This window comes from Pongo abelii, chromosome 19 (genome assembly GCF_028885655.2).
Source record: "Pongo abelii isolate AG06213 chromosome 19, NHGRI_mPonAbe1-v2.0_pri, whole genome shotgun sequence".
Classification (NCBI taxonomy): domain Eukaryota; kingdom Metazoa; phylum Chordata; class Mammalia; order Primates; family Hominidae; genus Pongo; species Pongo abelii.
Window position 1 is genome coordinate 56728237 of NC_072004.2, and position 17378 is coordinate 56745614.

Below are 17378 nucleotides of genomic sequence, written 5' to 3' on the forward strand. Positions count from 1 at the left end.
AGTTTGAGACCAGCCTGGGCAACACGGTGAAATCCCATTTTACTAAAATGAGTAAAAATTAGCTGGGTGTGGTGGCAGGTGCCTGTAATCCTAGCTACTCGGAGGCTAAGGCAGGAGAATTGCCTGAACCCGGGAGGTGGAGGGTGCAGTGAGCTGAGATCGCACCACTATACTATAGCCTGGATGACAGAGTGAGACTCCCTCTAAAAAAAAAAAAAAAAATACAGTTTAGTTGATTTCATCATACCATTGATTAGAAGGGTACTCTTTGGTATCTTCCTAAACTAAAAGTTATTTAAAAGTAGAAACCACCTCTTTTTGGTACCATTTGATGATTAACACATTTTGGGCCCCTAGGTATTGCAGGAAATCATAGTGGAAACATCTCTCTTAAAAAGAGGCCGGGCTGGTGGCTCACACCTGTAATCCCAGCGCTTTGGGAGGCTGAGGCAGGCCAATCACTTGAGGTCAGGAGTTCGAGACCAGCCTGGCCAATATGGTGAAACCCCGTCTCTAGTAAAAATACAAAAATTAGCCAGGCGTAGTGGCCCGTGCCTGTAGTCCCAGCTACTTGGGAGGCTGAAGTGGGAGGATCTGTTGAGCCTGGGAGGTTGGGACTGTAGTGAGCCGAGATGTTGCCACTGCACTCCAGCCTGTGTGACAGAGTGAGACCCTGTCTCAAAAAAAATAAATGACAAAAATATATATATGAATATAGTCTACATTTGGGAGTTTTGTGTCCCCCAAACTCATCATGTTTTGTGACATATATGTTAGATTATTGTAAAAATCTTTCAAACCCTGGAGGTCTCAGTTGCCAAATTTAGGACAATTTAGGCCTGTAGTCCCAGCTCTCAGGAGGCTGAGGCAGGAGAATTGCTTGAACCCCGGAGGCAGAGGTTGCAGTGAGCCAAGACTGTGCCACTGTACTCCAGCCTGGGCAACAGAGCAAGACTCCTCCAAAAAAAAAAGGAAAGTTACCGTTCAAGGAACTACATGAGATTATGCTAAAAAATATGTAAGTTTAATACTTTGTTTCATAAACATGTTAAGGGTTTCTAGAATAGAGATTCTATCTTGGGAATCTCTGGAGCCACAAATTCCATAATTTATGGTAAATTAAATGACTAAAACAAGCTTTAAAGACTCGTATTTAAAGTTGTGCTTAAGAATGTTATATAACTCATTGAAAAAAGCTATGGAATTGTGGTCTGTTCAGTAATTAAGACAAACAAAATCAGGTCTTGAGTGCTCACAGCCTTTGTTAACTTTGATTTGCTCTGGCTCCTGGTCTCTCCTCATTCTCTCCATCCACATGTTTTATGGGTTAGTGTACTTTTCTTATTTATAGGCAAAGATAATCCCTAAGTATATCTTAGTATGAGAAATTATGCAAATAGGAATTTCTTAATACACACACAGACACAAACATTAGTATTTTTAAGGAGTTGTAATTATTGATTAATTTAATCGTGGCATCTCATCTGACAAGTATAGAGGATAAATGAAAACTTCCACTTTTTGGAAATCATTTTAAACACACTTTGTAATTATGTACCCAATATTAATTTTTCTGGCTTAGAGCAACTCCCTGATGTTAGAGATAGAAATAAGATATTGACCTGGAAAATACGTTTAAAAACAAAAACTTTTTCTTTTATCTGTACCCTCCCCCCACGTTTTGGCTATAGAGATAGAATTTTGGTCATTGCAGAGTTTTCCATTCCAATTTAGGTCAATGATAAGAGAAATTATTAGTGATGGAAACTAGTTTATTTCTGAAATTCTGTTTGATGACAGCTTCTGACTTTGGAAGCATTTGAATTTCTGACAGCCATTTTGTCTTACTCTGCATTTGAAAGTAGGGTCCTAATAGAACCTTTTATATACTAAAAATAACTGTATATCATTTCTTATTAGACCTGAGAACTGTTTTTAACAGTTTTTCCCCTTCCACTAAGGCTTCAGGATTTTGAGAATCAATCTTTAGTTCAGTGATCATAATAAGAGCAGCACCCGCCCTGCAAACAGCCTCCTATGTTTTGGGATGGGAATAGGAGACCATGCCTGTGGAAATCATGTTTTCCTTTCTGTAGTAAACTCTAAGGATGGTTATATCCCTGATAAACTCAAGGCAATATATGCTTTAAGGTCCTGTAAAAGATGCAGAATTTCATGAAGTTAAGAATAATTCATTGATTATACCACTTGCAGAAATAAACCACTTTTAGGCTGGACATGGTGGCTCACATCTGTAATCCCAGCACTTTGGGAGGCTGAGGTGGGAGGACTGCTTGAGCCCAGCATGGGCAACATAATGAGATCCTGTCTCTATAAAAAATCAAAAATTAGCTGGGTGCCATGGCATGTGCCTGTAGTCCCAGGTGCACTCGGAAGGAGGTAGGAGGATCCCATGAGCCCAGGAGTTTGACACTGCAGTGAGCTATGATGGTACCACAACACTTCAACCTGGGCTATAGAGCAAGACCCTGTCTCATAAAAAAGAAAAAGAAAATTCTTTTTAACACTGTCATATATCCATCTCAACTTTCTATATGTATACATCTCTTTTACAAAAAGAGGCCATAACATACTCAAGGCTGTTTTTGTATTTAATGAGTCATAAATATAGTGTCATGTCAAATCTGTCTATACATTATCATTTTAAAAACAAATGACCTTTTGAAAGGTTAAATAGCTGCTCATTACAAATACTACAGAAATAGAGTAAAATGTGAAAGCCCCCCCTTAAGTATTTTTTTGTATACCATCATTTTCAATAACGGCATGGTATTCCAAATATTGATATTTATTTATTTACTTATTTATGAGATAGAGTCTTGCTCTGTTACCCAGGCAGGAGTGCAGTGGCCAATCTTGGCTCACTGCAACTTCCGCCTCCTTGGTTCAACTGATTCTAGTGCCTTAGCTACCCAAATAGCTGGGACCACAGGCACATGCCACTATCCCCAGCTAATTTTAGTATTTTTAGTAGAGATGGGGTTTTGCCATGTTGGCCAGGCTAGCCTTGAATTCCCAGGCTCAAGGGACCCGCCCGCCTCAGCCTCCCAAAGTGCTGGGATTACAGGGATGAGCCACTGTGCCTGGCCCCAAATACTTATTTTTTTTTTATGGAGATGGAGTTTCATTCTTGTCGCCCAGACTGGAGTGCAATGGTGCAATCTTGGCTTACTGCAGCCTCCGCCTCTGGGGTTCAAGCGATTCTCCTGCATCAGCCTCCCGAGTAACTGGGATTACAGGCTTCCGCCACCATGCACATCTAATTTTTGTATTTTTGGTAGAGACGAGGTTTCACTATGTTAGCCAGGCTGGTCTCAAACTCCTGACCTCAGGTGATTCACCTGCCTTGGCCTCCCAAAGTGCTGGGATTACAGGCATGAACCACTGTGCCCAGCCAATACTGATATTTTTAAATGTAACTTTTCACTTTAATTCAGGCATCCTATATCCATAATGGCCTCAGGGTAGTAGTTCTCCCCTTTTTTCTTCCTTCAAGGTTTACTACAGATCAAGTTCCCATGCTGGCACCCAGCTTCAGTAAATTGGGGTTATTCAGACTGTTACTCCCATATCATATGTAGCTTTTCTTGTGAAATTTGTGACTCTTTAAGCCCTCTTAATTTTAGTGGCACATAGTTGTAGCTCTCTGATCAATGGGATTGCAAATAAAGGTAACAATGTGAGTATTCCTGAAATAAATTTGTTCTGTGTTTTAAATCGGAAGTGTATTTTCTGCCAGAGGTAGAAAAACACTGCCTAACTGAGGAGAGTCTCTGTGACCCTAGGAAATTCTTGAAGTCATTATTAGTTTTTTGTATTAATATCTGACAATGGCTACTCAGTATCTTGATTTTGGCTTAAAATGTAAGAGAGAGGCATAGAGAAATGACTTTAAAATGTTAACTACTTTTTAAATTTTTCATAGAACATAGTTATTATGGATAATGGATATTTTATATACTTTTTATTTCCACATTTTTAAATGAATATGTATCACTTATTGAAATACTAACAAATGTAAAGAGAAAAAAAGAATAAAGTATCATGTTTACTATTAGTCTTTTGGTTTACACAGTAATGATTTGTGCTGATCTTTAGTTCCAGAAAGCTGAGTCTGATCTGGATTACATTCAATACAGGCTGGAATATGAAATCAAGACTAATCATCCTGATTCAGCAAGTGAGGTAATCTCCGAAATAAATAAGCTTAAAAAAAAATCAGCCTTAACTGAATACTTTAGAATTTTCTGATAGCATTCCTAATAGTAATAGATCATAACAATTATATTATTAAGTTTATAGAATCTTAAAATCTTGCATTGTGTTGGAAGTTTGGTTATAGCACACTGGAGAAATAGTACCAATAGTTCGTGAAATTTGTGGCTACTTTTTTCTCCCAACCTTTAAAAAATAATCCTGAGTTCAGAGGTAAAAGCCCCTGTGGCAGCCCCTGAAATTCCAAGAGAGAATATAGCTACCTCTAGGGCAGTTGTTCTTCAGTAAGTTTGAGGGGAGAAGTCCTGGCAGTCAGCATATTCTCTGAGGAAGGTAATGATACACTATTAGATTTTTTACTTATATTTTATTAATAGTGATTTCTAGATAAAGCTATGTATTTAATTATTTTAAGTTTAGGTTGATTAGAAACATTAACTCTGTTTTATGTCATAAAATCATTAAGTATAAGTATACATACATGTTCATGGGGGTGAAAGTAAATAACCTCCAAGTATCGTCTGTTAACATTAACACTAAAATCACTAATTCAATAATGTTTATCTTTTTTTCCCCAAAGCCCAGGTATCAGGCTTAATTAATATTTATCTTTTTTTTTTTTTTTTTTTTGAGATGGATCACTCTGTCGCCCAGGCTGGAGTGCAGTGGTGCAATCTCAGCTCATCACAACCTCCACTTCCTGGGTTCAAGCGATTCTCTTGCCTTAGTCTCCCAAGTAGCTGGGATTACAGGCATGCACCACAATGCCCAGCTAATTTTTTTTTTTTTTTTTGTATTTTTGGTAGAGACAGAGTTTCACCATGTTGGCCAGGCTGGTCTTGAGCTCCTGACCTCAAGTGATCTGCCTACCTCAGCCTCTCAAAGTGTTGGGATTACAGGCATGAACCACCACGCCTGACCAATATTTGTCTTTGATAGCACTTACCAGCAGACAAGAAATACTGCATTTTACAGTTAAAAAAAAATTCCATACAATTAAAAAAATTTTTTTTGGATTGGGTAGAAGTACAAGTTAAACTAACATTTTATAGAAAATTGGGAAAATTTCATGAATGTTCAGTTTTTACTGTTTATTTCATGGAATGCTGGAATTCTATGGGAGTGTAGTTTGTACTGTTCTAGCTCCCTATTCTTTTCTCTCTCTTTCCTTTCTCTTTTTTCTTCCTTTTCTTTTCTTTTTTCTTTCTCTCTCTCTCTCCCCTTCCCTCTCTCTCTTTCTCTCTCTTCCTCCCTCCCTCTCTTTTTCTCTCTTCCTTCCCTTTCCCTTCCCCTCCCTTCCTCCCTTCCTTCCCTCCTTCCCTCTTTCCCTCCTTCCTTCCCTCCCTCCCTCCCTCTTTTCCTTCCTCCCATCCTTCTTCTCCCTCCCTTTCCTCCCTTCCCTTCCTTTCCCTTCCTTCTGTTACCCAGGTTGGAGTTCAGGGGTGTGATCTTGGGTCACCACAGCCTCCACCTCCCAGGTTCAAGGGATTCTCCTGCCTCAGCCTCCCGATTAGCTGGGATTACAGGCGCAGGCTACCATGCTCGGCTAAATTTTTGTATTTTCTAGTAGAGATGGGGTTTCACCATGTTAGGCTGGTCTCGAACTCCTGACCTCAAGTGATCCACCTGCCTCAGCCTCCTAAAGTGCTGGGATTAGTCGTGAGCCACCACACCTGGCCCCTTCCTTCCTTTTCTTCCTTTCTTTCCTCCCTTCCCTTCCATTCCTTTGTTCCTTCCCTTTCCTTCCTCTGCCTCCCCTTCCTTCTTTTCTTTCTTTTGTCTTAAAGATTCCTGTGATATTGCTTCTCAGCCTTTTGGCTAAGATCAAGTGTAGTATCTGTTTTTATCAGTTTAAAGACTGTGTGTGTGTGTGTGTGTGTGTGTGTGTGTGTGTGTGTTTAAGACAGGGTCTCACTCTGTCACCCAGGCTGGAGTGCAGTGACAAAATCTCAGCTTACTTCAGCCTTGACTTCCTGGGCTCAAGCAATCCTCCCACCTCAGTCCGCCAAGTGCCTGGAACTATAGGCACACACCACCACACCCAGCTAATTTTTGTATTTTTAGTAGAGATGGGATTTTAACATGTTGCCTAGGTTGGTTTTGAACTCCTGGACTCAAGCGATCTACCTGCCTCGGCCTCCCAAAGCGCTGGGATTATAGGCGTGCGCCACCATGCCTGACCTAGTCAGTATCTTTCAAGTACTGTTTTGAAAGACATTGACGTGTAGTGCTCCCATTTTTCCTCTGACTTCCATCTCTCATCTTTGTTCCACCTGTGGGTATTTTTTTTCCTGCAACTTTTTAAAAAAGCAGCTTTATTGAGCTATAATTCATATACCATTAAATTCACCCCTTTAAAGTACACAATTAAGTGGCTTTTAGTATTCACGGTTTTGTAGCCATTGCCACAATAACATTTTCATCACCTCAGAAAGAAACCCCATACCCATGAGTAGTTACTCTCTACCATCCTTCCGTGCTATCCCACAAGCTCCCAAAGACGAATCTACTTTCTGTCTCCACAGATTTGTTGTCTGAACATTTCAAATAAATAGAATCATATAATATATGACCTTTCATGTCTAACTTCTTTCACTTAGGATGTTTCTTTTTTTTTTTTTTTGAGACTGAGTCTCACTCTGTCACCCAGGCTGGAGTGCAGTGACACTATCTCTGCTCACTGCAACCTCCGCCTTCTGAGTTCAAGCAACTCTCTTGCCTCAACTTCCTGAGTAGCTGGGACTACTGGTGTGTGCCACCACGTCTGGTTAATTTTTGTATTTTTTAGTAGAGACAGGGTTTTGCCATGTTGGCCAGGCTGGTCTTGAACTCCTGACGTCAGGTGATCCACCCTCCTCGGCCTCCCAGAGTGCTGGGATTGTAGGCATGAGCCACTGCACCTGGCCCACTTAGGATGTTTCTAAGTTTCATCCATGTTGTAGCGTCAATCAGTACTTCATTTGTTTTTACTGTTGAGTAATACTCCACTGTATGGCTATACTCCATCTTCCTTTCTCTTTCTTTTTTTTTTTTTTTTTCTGAGATGGTGTCTTGCTCTGTCCCCTAGGCTGGAGTGCAGTGGTGCAATCTCAGCTCACTGCAACCTCCGTCTCCTGGGTTCAAGTGATTCTCCTGCCTCAGCCTCCTGAGTAGCTAGTACAGGTGCGTGCCACCACACCAGGTGATTTTTGTATTTTCAGTAGAGACAGGGTTTCACCATGTTGGCCAGGCTGGTCTCAAACTCCTGACCTCATGATCCACCCACCTCGGCCTCCCAAAGTGCTGGGATTACAGGTATGAGCCACCATGCCCGACCCATACTCCATTTTCTTATCCAGTCATCAGTTGATGGTAGTCATTTGTGTTGTTTCCACCTTTTGGCTGCTATGAACATACATTTACAAGTTCTTGTGTGGACATGTGTTTTCATTTCTCTTGGGTATATACCTTTGAGTAGAATTGCTGGCCATATGATAACTCATGTTTAATATTTTGAGGAACTACCAAACTGTTTTCCAAGGCATCTAAAGCATTTTACATTCTCAGTTTAAAAAAAAAAAATTGTGGGCTGGGTTTGGTGGCTCATGTCTGTAATCCCGGCACTTTGGGAAACTGAGGCAGGCTGATCATCTGATGTCAGGAGTTTAAGACCAGCCTGGCTAACATGATGAAACCCGTCTCTACTAAATATACAAAAATTAGCTGGGCGTGGTGGCATGAGCCTGTAACCCCAGCTACTCGGGAGGCTGAGACAGGAGAATTGCTTGAACCCAGGAAGTGAAGGTTGCAGTGAGTCCAGATCGCGCCATTTAACTCAGCCTGGGCGACAGAGCAAGACTCTGTCTCATAAGAAAAGAAAAGAAATTGTAGTAAAATATAAATAACAACATTTACCATTTTAATCGTTTTTTTTTTTTGTTTGTTTTTGTTTTTTTTTGAGACAGGGTCTGGCTAATATGGTCCAGGCTGAACTCCAATTCCTAGGTTTATCCTCTGGCCTCAATATCCTTAGCAGCTGGGATTACAGGCACATGTCCTTATACCTGATAGCCATCTTCATCTTTTTTAAGTGAACAGTTCACTGGCATTAACTACATTCACATTATTGTACAATATCACCATCATCAATCTCCAGAAGGTTTTCATCTCCCCACATTGTAACTGTATATCCATTAAACAATAACTCCATGTTCCTTTCTTCCACTCCTAGCAGCCACCATTCTACTTTCTGTCTCTATCAATTTGACTACTCTAGGGACTCATATAAGTAGAATCATATAATAGTTGTCTTTTTGTGACTCATTTATGTCACTTACAATGTTCTCAAGATTCATACATAGTGTAGCAGTTTCAGTTTCCTTTCTTTTTAAGGTGGAATAATATTCCATGGAGTGTATGTACTACATTTTGTTTATTGATTCATCAATAAATGATGAATCAATTGATTCATTCAAACCAAATGTCATCTGTCAATGGACATTTGGTTTGCTTTCACCTTTTGGCTACTGTGAATAATGCTACTATGAACACTGGTATGCAAGTATCTGTTTGAGTACCTGCTTTCAACTTTCGGGTTTATACCCAGAAGTGCAATTGCTGGATCACATGGTAATTCTGTGTTTCAATTTTTGAGGAAATACGACTTTTTAACTCCTGTAATATTCAATAACTTCAAGAAAATCTCTGCTTTCTCCCTTTTTTTGTGTTATAGTTGGGAATAAAGCCATGATTTTAATCTTTGTAGATTTGTCCAACATCAGTCTTAATGATTTATATACATGTAAAGGAATGGGAAAGAAAGTAAACAACGAGTTGCAGTAGCCTCTAATACCTCTATCTGGCGGCAGGGTGGTTGTAGTAGTAGTAAATATTTATTGAACATTACTATGTGCCAGCCACTGTGGTGTGTATGTGTGTGTTTGTACACTCACATCCACATCCATACATATAATTTGGTTTAGCTGCATTATCCTCATTCTAGTACCCCTTGTGATTTGGAGGCAGTCAGTAATTCTGCATAAAAGTCAACATTTTTGGCTAGGATTTGTTTATTTACAGACAGATACAAGAAACTATAAGTTTCTATTACTATATTCTTCAACTTTATTTGTTCCAGAAACATAATTTTATTTTATGAACATTTTCCCTATAGATTCTTTTAAGCTTAGTAACATAATTCATTTCCTTTTGTTTCTTTCAAAAGACTTAATTGAACTGAGCTTTTTGTTCATATATTGGCTTTTCTTTTCTCCCATCACCAGCACTATCATTAGCAGAGTATTTTTATGTATTTTTGTAACCATTTTTTTTTTTTTTTTTTTGAGACGGAGTCTCGCCCTGTCGCCCAGGCTGGAATGCAATGGCATGATCTCGGCTCACTGGGTTCAAGCGATTCTCTGGCCTCACCCTCCCGAGTAGCTGGGATTACAGGTACCCACCACTATCCCGGCTAATTTTTGTATTTTTATTAGAGATGGGGTTTCACCATGTTGGTCAGGCTGGTCTCGAACTCCTGACCTCAGGTGATCCGCCAGTCTTGGCCTCCCAAAGTGCTGAGATTACAGGTGTGAGCCACCTCACTCAGCCATTCGTGTAACCTTTTATCATCCACTTATGATATGTAAAACCCTAAAATGAATTGAAGTATTATAGGCACAAAATTAACTAAAGTGCAGCACAGTTTACAAACACTAATAAAAGAATCATAGAGGCTCCTGGCCGGGTGCAGTGGCTCATACCTGTAATCCCAGCACTTTGGGAGGCCAAGGTGGGTAGATCACCTGAGGTCAGGAGTTCAAGACCAGCCTGACCAACATGGAGAAACCCCATCTCTACTAAAAAAACAAAAAAAAAGACAAAAAAACAAAATTAGCCAGTTGTGGTGGTGCATGCCTGTAATCCCAGCTACTTGAGAGGCTGAGGCAGGAGAATTGCTTGAACCTGGGAGGCGAAGGTTGTGGTGAGCTGAGATCCCGCCATTGCACTCCAGGCTGGGCAACAAGAGCGAAACTCCATCTCAAAAAAAATAAAATAAAATGTAGTGGTTCCCAAGAGCCAGTTACTCAAATAAAACAGGCTATGCGCCCAGCAGTTTTTTCCTTCGTGGTATGGTGCTAAGTCCTAAACACAGTCCTAACCTGTCATAAACAGGCCATAAATGCAAATCATGTTGTCCTAAATTACTCACTGCCATGTCAGTCTTATTGATCGAGCTAATGTCATAAAAACATGTATAATGGGTAGCTGCCCAAGTACCCTGTCCTCTCTTTTAGCTCTATGGCCATTTATTTCTTATGCTCGTTATACCAACTTTCCTTTCCTAGTTTTGTGAGATCCTCAAGGATTAGTTCTTGTCACTTTTATTTTTTCCTGTATGAATCTGTATTTGGGGAACTCATCATTCTCCTGAGTTATATTAATACGTACAGATCTCTGGGTATTTCACTACTGAGCTACATTCCAGTTACCTAAAGATCATTTATAATTAAGTTACATAATTTATGATCACCTCTTGAGGAAGATGACTTCTTCCCTCCTACCAATTTCCCTCCCAATGTTAAAATTTTTTTTTTTTTCCCAGACAGAGTCTCACTCTGTTGCCCGGACTGGAGTGCAGTGGCATGATCATGGCTCACTGTAGCTTTGACCTCCTGGGCTCAGGTGATCCTCCCACCTCAGTCTCCTGCATAGGTAGAAATACAGGCGTGTGCCACCACACCTGGTTCTAATTTTTTTGTATTTTAGTAGGGATGGGGTTTTGCCATGTTTACTAGGCTGGTCTCACCTGGGCTCAAGCGATCCTCCTGTTGGGATCCCAAAGTGTTGGGATTATAGATGTGAGTCACCATCCCGGCCTAAACTTTTATTTTTGTCAAATTCTTGAATATATTTGAAGAGTTACAGAAATATAAAGCTTATAATTACAAAGAATAATGCTTCACACTCCCACCCTCAAGAAGGATACCACTCATCTCAGTGTCTTATGGTATTTCCTTTATATTTCTGAATGGTTTGCTTGTACTGCATTTTTATTTTTCCTGATCTGAAACATCTACTAATTTCCTGGATACGAACTGTTATACTTCACATCCTGGCTCCGCCTCTTATTAGCATTGTGATTTTAGCCAAGTCAGTTAACCTTTCTGTACTTTAATTTCCTCATCTGTAAAATGGGAATATTACTACCTACCTCAGAGGTTGAGAGAGAATAAAATTAGTTAACATATATAACTGTTTAGTCCAGAGTAAGTGCTATACGTTAGCTGTTATCATTAATAATAATTTCCTACTATAGGCCTGGTGTAGTAGCTCACGCTTGTAGTCCCAGCTACTTGGGATGCTGAGGTGGGAGGATCACTTGAGCCCAGTAGTTCAAGTGAGCTATGATTGCACCACTGCACTCCAGCCTAGGTGACAGAGTAAGATTTTAACTTTTTTTTTTTTTTTTTTTTTTCCGAGACAGAGTCTTGCTCTGTTGCCCAGGCTGGAATGTAGTGACATGATCTTGGCTCACTGCAACCTCTGCCTCCCAGGTTCAAGCGATTCTCCTGCCTCAGCCTCCTGAGTAGCTGGGATTACAGGCACATGCCACCCTGCCCAGCTAATTTTTGTATTTTTAGTAGATTCAGGGTTTCACCGTGTTGGCCAGGCTGGTCTCAAACTCCTGACCTCATGATCCACCTGCTTCAGCTTCCCAAAGTGCTGGGATTACAGGCATTAGCCATCGCGCCCAGCCAATTCTAACTCTTAAAAAAAAAAAAAAAAAAGAATTTCGTACTATGGAAGATAAAGTTTAAATACTTTACTATCCATATTTATTCCTGTCTTCACAATTTCTGTAACTATTTCTTTTATATAAGCCCTATTGAATACTGTGTCTGCTTTCCTTTCTTCACAACTTATTTTTCTAGAGCTAATAATTGTTTTCTTTTTTTCCTTCCATTTGCTTAGTTTGTCTTTTCTTTTCTTTTTTTTTTTTTTTTTTGAGACAAGGTTTTGCTCTGTCGCCCAGGCTGCAGTGCAGGGGTTTGAGACCAGCCTGGGCAACATAGGGAAGCCCATCTCTACAAAAAACAATTTAAAGGTTGGGCGCAGTGGTTCATGCCTGTAATCCCAGCACTTTGGGAGGCCGAGGTAGGCAGATCACCTGAGGTCAGGAGTTCTAGACCAGCCTGGCCAACATGGCGAAACCTCATCTCTACTAAAAATACAAAAATTAGCTGGGTGTGGTGGCACACACCTGTAGTCCCAGCTACTCTGTGACCATGGCTTACGGCAGTATCTACCTCCCAGGCCCAAGTGATCCTCCCTGCTTAGCCGCCCGAGTAGCTAGCACCATAGGCATGTGCCAGCACACCTGGCTAATTTAAAAAATAATAATAATAATAGTTATTATTATTATTTTTTGAGATGGAGTCTTGCTCTGTCGCCCAGGCTGGAGTGCAGTGGTACGATCTTGGTTCACTGCAACCTCTGCCTCCCAGGCTCAAGTGATCCTCCCACCTCAGCCTCCTGAGTAGCTGGGACTACAGGCGTGTGCTACCACGCCCGGCTAATTTTTGTATTATTAGTAGAGATGAGGTTTCGCCATGTTGGCCATGCTGTTCTGGAACTCCTGACCTCAAGTGATCTGCCCCCCTTGGTCTCCCAAAGTGCTGGGACTTGCAGGCGTGAGTCACTGCACCCGGCCTTTGAATTATTTTTTTGTAGAGATGAGGTTTCACGCTATGTTGCCCAGGCTGGTATTGAACTCCTGACCTCAAGCGATCCTCCCGCCTTGGCCTCCCAAAGTGCTAGAATTACAAGCATGAGCTACCATGCCCCAGCCTGCTTAGTTTTTCTGTATACTTATCACTAATTTAGCCTCAGACATTTCTAACGACTGTAAAACTCTTCTCAATATTGTCAGACACACTACATGTTCTTTAAGTTTCATTTTGTCCCATGGAAACATCCTATCCTTTCTGGTTTTTTTTTTTTTTTTGAGATGGAGTCTTACTCTGTCACCCAGGCTGGAGCGCGATCTCAGCTCACTGCAAGCTCCGCCTCCCGGGTTCATGCCATTCTCCTGCCTCAGCCTCCCAAGCAGCTGGGACTACAGGCGCCTGCCACCGCGCCCAGCTAATTTTTTGTATTTTTAGTAGAGACAGTGTTTCACTATGTTAGCGAGGATGGTCTCGATCTCCTGACCTCATGATCCGCTCACCTCAGCCTCCCAAAGTGCTGGGATTACAGGCGTGAGCCACCGCGCCTGACCCCTTTCTGGTGTCTCTATCCTGCTCCCATCTGAACTCCTGCTCTATAGGCTTCTTGAATTGCTGTCTTTCTGGGATTTTTTTTTTTTTTTTTTTTCCAGATGGAGTCGCACTCTGGTTAGGCTGGAGTGCAGTGGCGTGATCTTGGATCACTACAACCTCTGCCTCCCGGGTTCAAGCAATTCTCCCACCTCAGCCTCCCGAGTAGCTGGGACTACAGGCGCATGCCGACACACCCGGCTAATTTTTTTTTTTTGTATTTCAGTAGAGACGGTGTTTCACCATGTTGGCCAGGCTGGTCTCGAACTCCTGAGCTCAGGCAATCCACCCGCCTCGGCCTCCCAAGGCGCTGGGATTACAGGCGTGAGCCACCCCGCCCGGCCTAACCCTTTGTTTGATGAGTGGTTTGGTTGAATATAGGATTCTAGATTGGAGATTTTCTCTTAATTTTAACATCATTACTTCGTGGTTTTCTAGCTTCTATTGTTGCTGTTGAAAAATGGATGCCATTCTCATTCCTGATCCTTTGTCTGTGCTTTCCTCCTCAGCCTACCCCAGTCCCTTACCTATCACCTGGAAGTTTCAGAATATTTTTTCTATCCTGCAAAAATTTACAGTTATGGTATAGATCTTTTTATTAATTGTGCTGTCACTTGGTGGGGCCTGAAAATATATGAATCTTACCTAATCATAAAAAAAGAAATCTGGCAGGGTACAGTGGCTCACACCTGTAATTCTAGCACTTTGGGAGGCTGATGCAGGAGGATTGCTTGAGGCCAGGAGTTTAAGATCAGCCTGGGCAACACAGTGAGATTCCTGTTTCTATTTAAAAAAAAAAATTAAAAGAATTACCAAGTGGCAGAAGGGGCCCAATTGAAATGTTTTTTATGGAATAGTGGTAATTTATATTACAAAATAAATCTGGAAAACCAGCATAGTTTATAAATACAGTTGGGTTGGCATGAATTTTATATTTTATATGTATATAAGTAAATTGATATTTATACATACTTCATCCCCATGATAGTATGTTTACGAATTTTGGCCGGGCACAGTGGCTCACGCCTGTAATCCCAGCACTTTGGGAGGTTGAGGCGGCTGGATCACGAGGTCAGGAGATTGAGACCATCCTTGCTAACACGGTGAAACCCCGTCTCTACTAAAAATACAAAAAATTAGCTGGGCGTGGTGGCGGGCGCCTGTAGTCCCAGCTACTCCGGAGGCTGAGGCAGGAGAATGGCACGAACCCGGGAGGTGGAGCTTGCAGTGAGCCAAGATTGCGCCAGTGCAGTCCAGCCTGGGCAACAGAGTGAGACTCCATCTCAAAAAAAAAAAAAAAAAAGATTTTTATAAGTAGTTTCAAGTTGCCTTATTCTTTAAGAACAAATACTAATAGTGCCTTTTATCTTCTTCTGAATAGCATTTAGAATTGTATTTTGGAAATATTGTATAATTTATTATTGTGAACTATCCATCAAATTTTATATATCTAAGGTGACCTTTATTTGCTGTTTAATATTGCTAATTTTTTTGGTGGGTTATTTCTGTACCTAGGCTATAAATTCCTTGAGAATAGGATCTAGGTCTTATACTTTTCTCTCTTCCCTACCTCCCATCTGATGTCATGTGGCTGCATAATTAAATATTCAACAGTGTTCAATTAAATGAATGGTAGAATGTGTTGTATGTATACAGTATTTTAATTCTTAAAAAGCTTAATCTTTCATAATTTAATACATGTTAACTTTTTTCCTGATGTAGAAAAATCCAGTTACACTCTTAAAGGAATTGTCAGCGATAAAGTCTCGATATCAAACTTTGTATGCCCGCTTTAAACCAGTGGCTGTTGAGCAGAAAGAGACTAAGAGCCGCATTTGTGCTACTGTGAATAAGACTATGAATGTGATACAAAAACTACAGAAGCAAACAGACCTGGAGGTAATGCTTTCAGTTGACAGGTTAGATTTGTTTAGCTTTAGCTCTGAGTGTAGCTTTGAAAATTAAACCTGATGTAACTTAAATTTTGAAACTCAGCAGTCAGTTTGAACTATTGAAAGATTTTCCTGATACCCTGAAGTATAATAGCTCTTATTTCTGTTTATTTAAAAATAAGCATTTGGACTTGACATGGTTAATAAAGAAGTGTGCTGTCTTGAATTATGTAAGCATGGCAGAAAACTTGGTAATACTTATTAAATCTAGCAGCTTAGCTGGTTCCTGTAAGTACTAGTGAGACTGAGATGTCTAGAAAATGGTTGCTTAGAGTGCTGTATCAAGGAGCTGTGTCTGGGCATGGCAGAAAATAGCACTGTCTGCCACGAGCATGGGAAGGAAGAAGGGCTGCATATGTGATATTTATTTGCCAACTCTACACTAAATTTTGGCTTAAGATACTTTGTATTATGGGCTTGTAGCTAGAGTAAATCAGAAAGATTAATTGCCCAGGTCAGTTTGATCAAGAATACTTTATATTGCAAATGGAGGGGAAAAAATAGAATAATATCTGCTTAGAACGATAAAATGATACCTTAGGTGTATCTGTTATATCACAAGGAGATGAATGGTGGAGGAAGGAAGGGCAATTGAACAGGGAATAGAGGTAATGGGGAGATAGAATTTAAAACAGTAAGGGTTGTGTCACATGCTAGTAAATTAAATGCAAAAAGAAGTATGTATATGATAAGCTTTTATAAATCATCTCAAATCACACATTCTTCATTATATGTGCCTGAGAATAGAGCACATAACCTTGTTCTTGTCATATTTTAGAATCAATGATGACCAAATTGGGAAATGTTGGATATAGTGAGTCTTTTACCTATTGCTTTAAAAATGAGGTAGTATGCTGGGCACAGTGGATCATGCCTATAATCTCGGCACTTTGGGAGGCCAGGGCAGGAGGATCAGTTGAGGCCAGGAGTTTGAGATTAGCCTGGACAACATAGTGAGAACCTCTCTCTACCAAAAAAAAAAAAAAAAAAGAAAAAAATAGTTTAAATTTACTGGGCATGGGAGTGCATGCTGGTAGTTCCAACTATTTGAGGCAGAAGGATCCTTTGACCCCAGGAGTTTGAGGCTGCAGTGAGCTATGATTGCACCACTGAATTCCAGCCTGGGTGACAGGGTGAGACTGTCCCAAAAAAATTTTAAAATAAACTAAAATAAAAATGAGATAGTAGTAGAAAGTTCAGAGGGAATACAGATATGAAACTTAATCTTCTGAGAGATGTTTAAAAGAGAGGCTTAATTAACAAACCATAATATTGATAAATTTTTATCATCCAAATGTGAATGGGAATGACATCTGTAGAGCTGATAACCAAAAACAGTTATATGAGCCCAGAGTTTAAAGGACTTGCAAGGTACAATTTGTAAATAAATTTCAAATATTAAAAGGTCACAGGGACAAACCTGTGAAATTAGTTAGGAAAGCCAAAGAGGCTGGGTGCGGTGGCTCACGCCTGTAATCCCAGCACTTTGGGAGGCCGAGGAGGGAGGATCACGAGGCCAGGAGATCGAGACCATCCTGGCTGACATGGTAAAACCCCATCTCTACTAAAATAACAAAACATTAGCTGGGCATGGTGTTGCACGCCTGTAGTCCCAGCTACTCGGGAGGCTGAGGCAGGGGAATCGCTTGAACCTGGGAGGCGGAAGTTGCAGTGAGCCGAAATCTTGCCACTGCACTCCAGCCTGGCAACAGAGCGAGACTCTGTCTCAAAAAAAAAAAAAAAAAGCCAAAGGCAGATTGAGCTAAGGCCTCTGAAATTTTCTAAAATAACCAAAAGGTTATTTTAAAGGGGCTTTAAAATTATTTGGGGAACAAGAAGGACAAGAAAAGGATAAAGTCTCCTTGGAACCAATAGTGCTTTGTTTATAGATAACAGA

General features: G+C 40.6%; 1 protein-coding gene and 1 pseudogene across 4 annotated transcripts in view; both read left to right on the forward strand.

Annotated features, from left to right (window-relative positions):
• Window positions 1–17378, forward strand: part of SKA2 (spindle and kinetochore associated complex subunit 2) — a 61650-nt gene that overhangs the window by 37553 nt on the left and 6719 nt on the right. For 2 of the 4 annotated variants that reach the window (XM_054535260.2, XM_009236471.4), the window contains 2 exons: window positions 4120–4206; window positions 15252–15428. In XM_054535260.2, coding sequence (XP_054391235.1) covers window positions 4120–4206; window positions 15252–15428 — 264 coding nt within the window. 4 annotated transcript variants of the gene reach the window in all.
• LOC112129841 (U2 spliceosomal RNA) lies at window positions 6035–6209 on the forward strand (annotated as a pseudogene).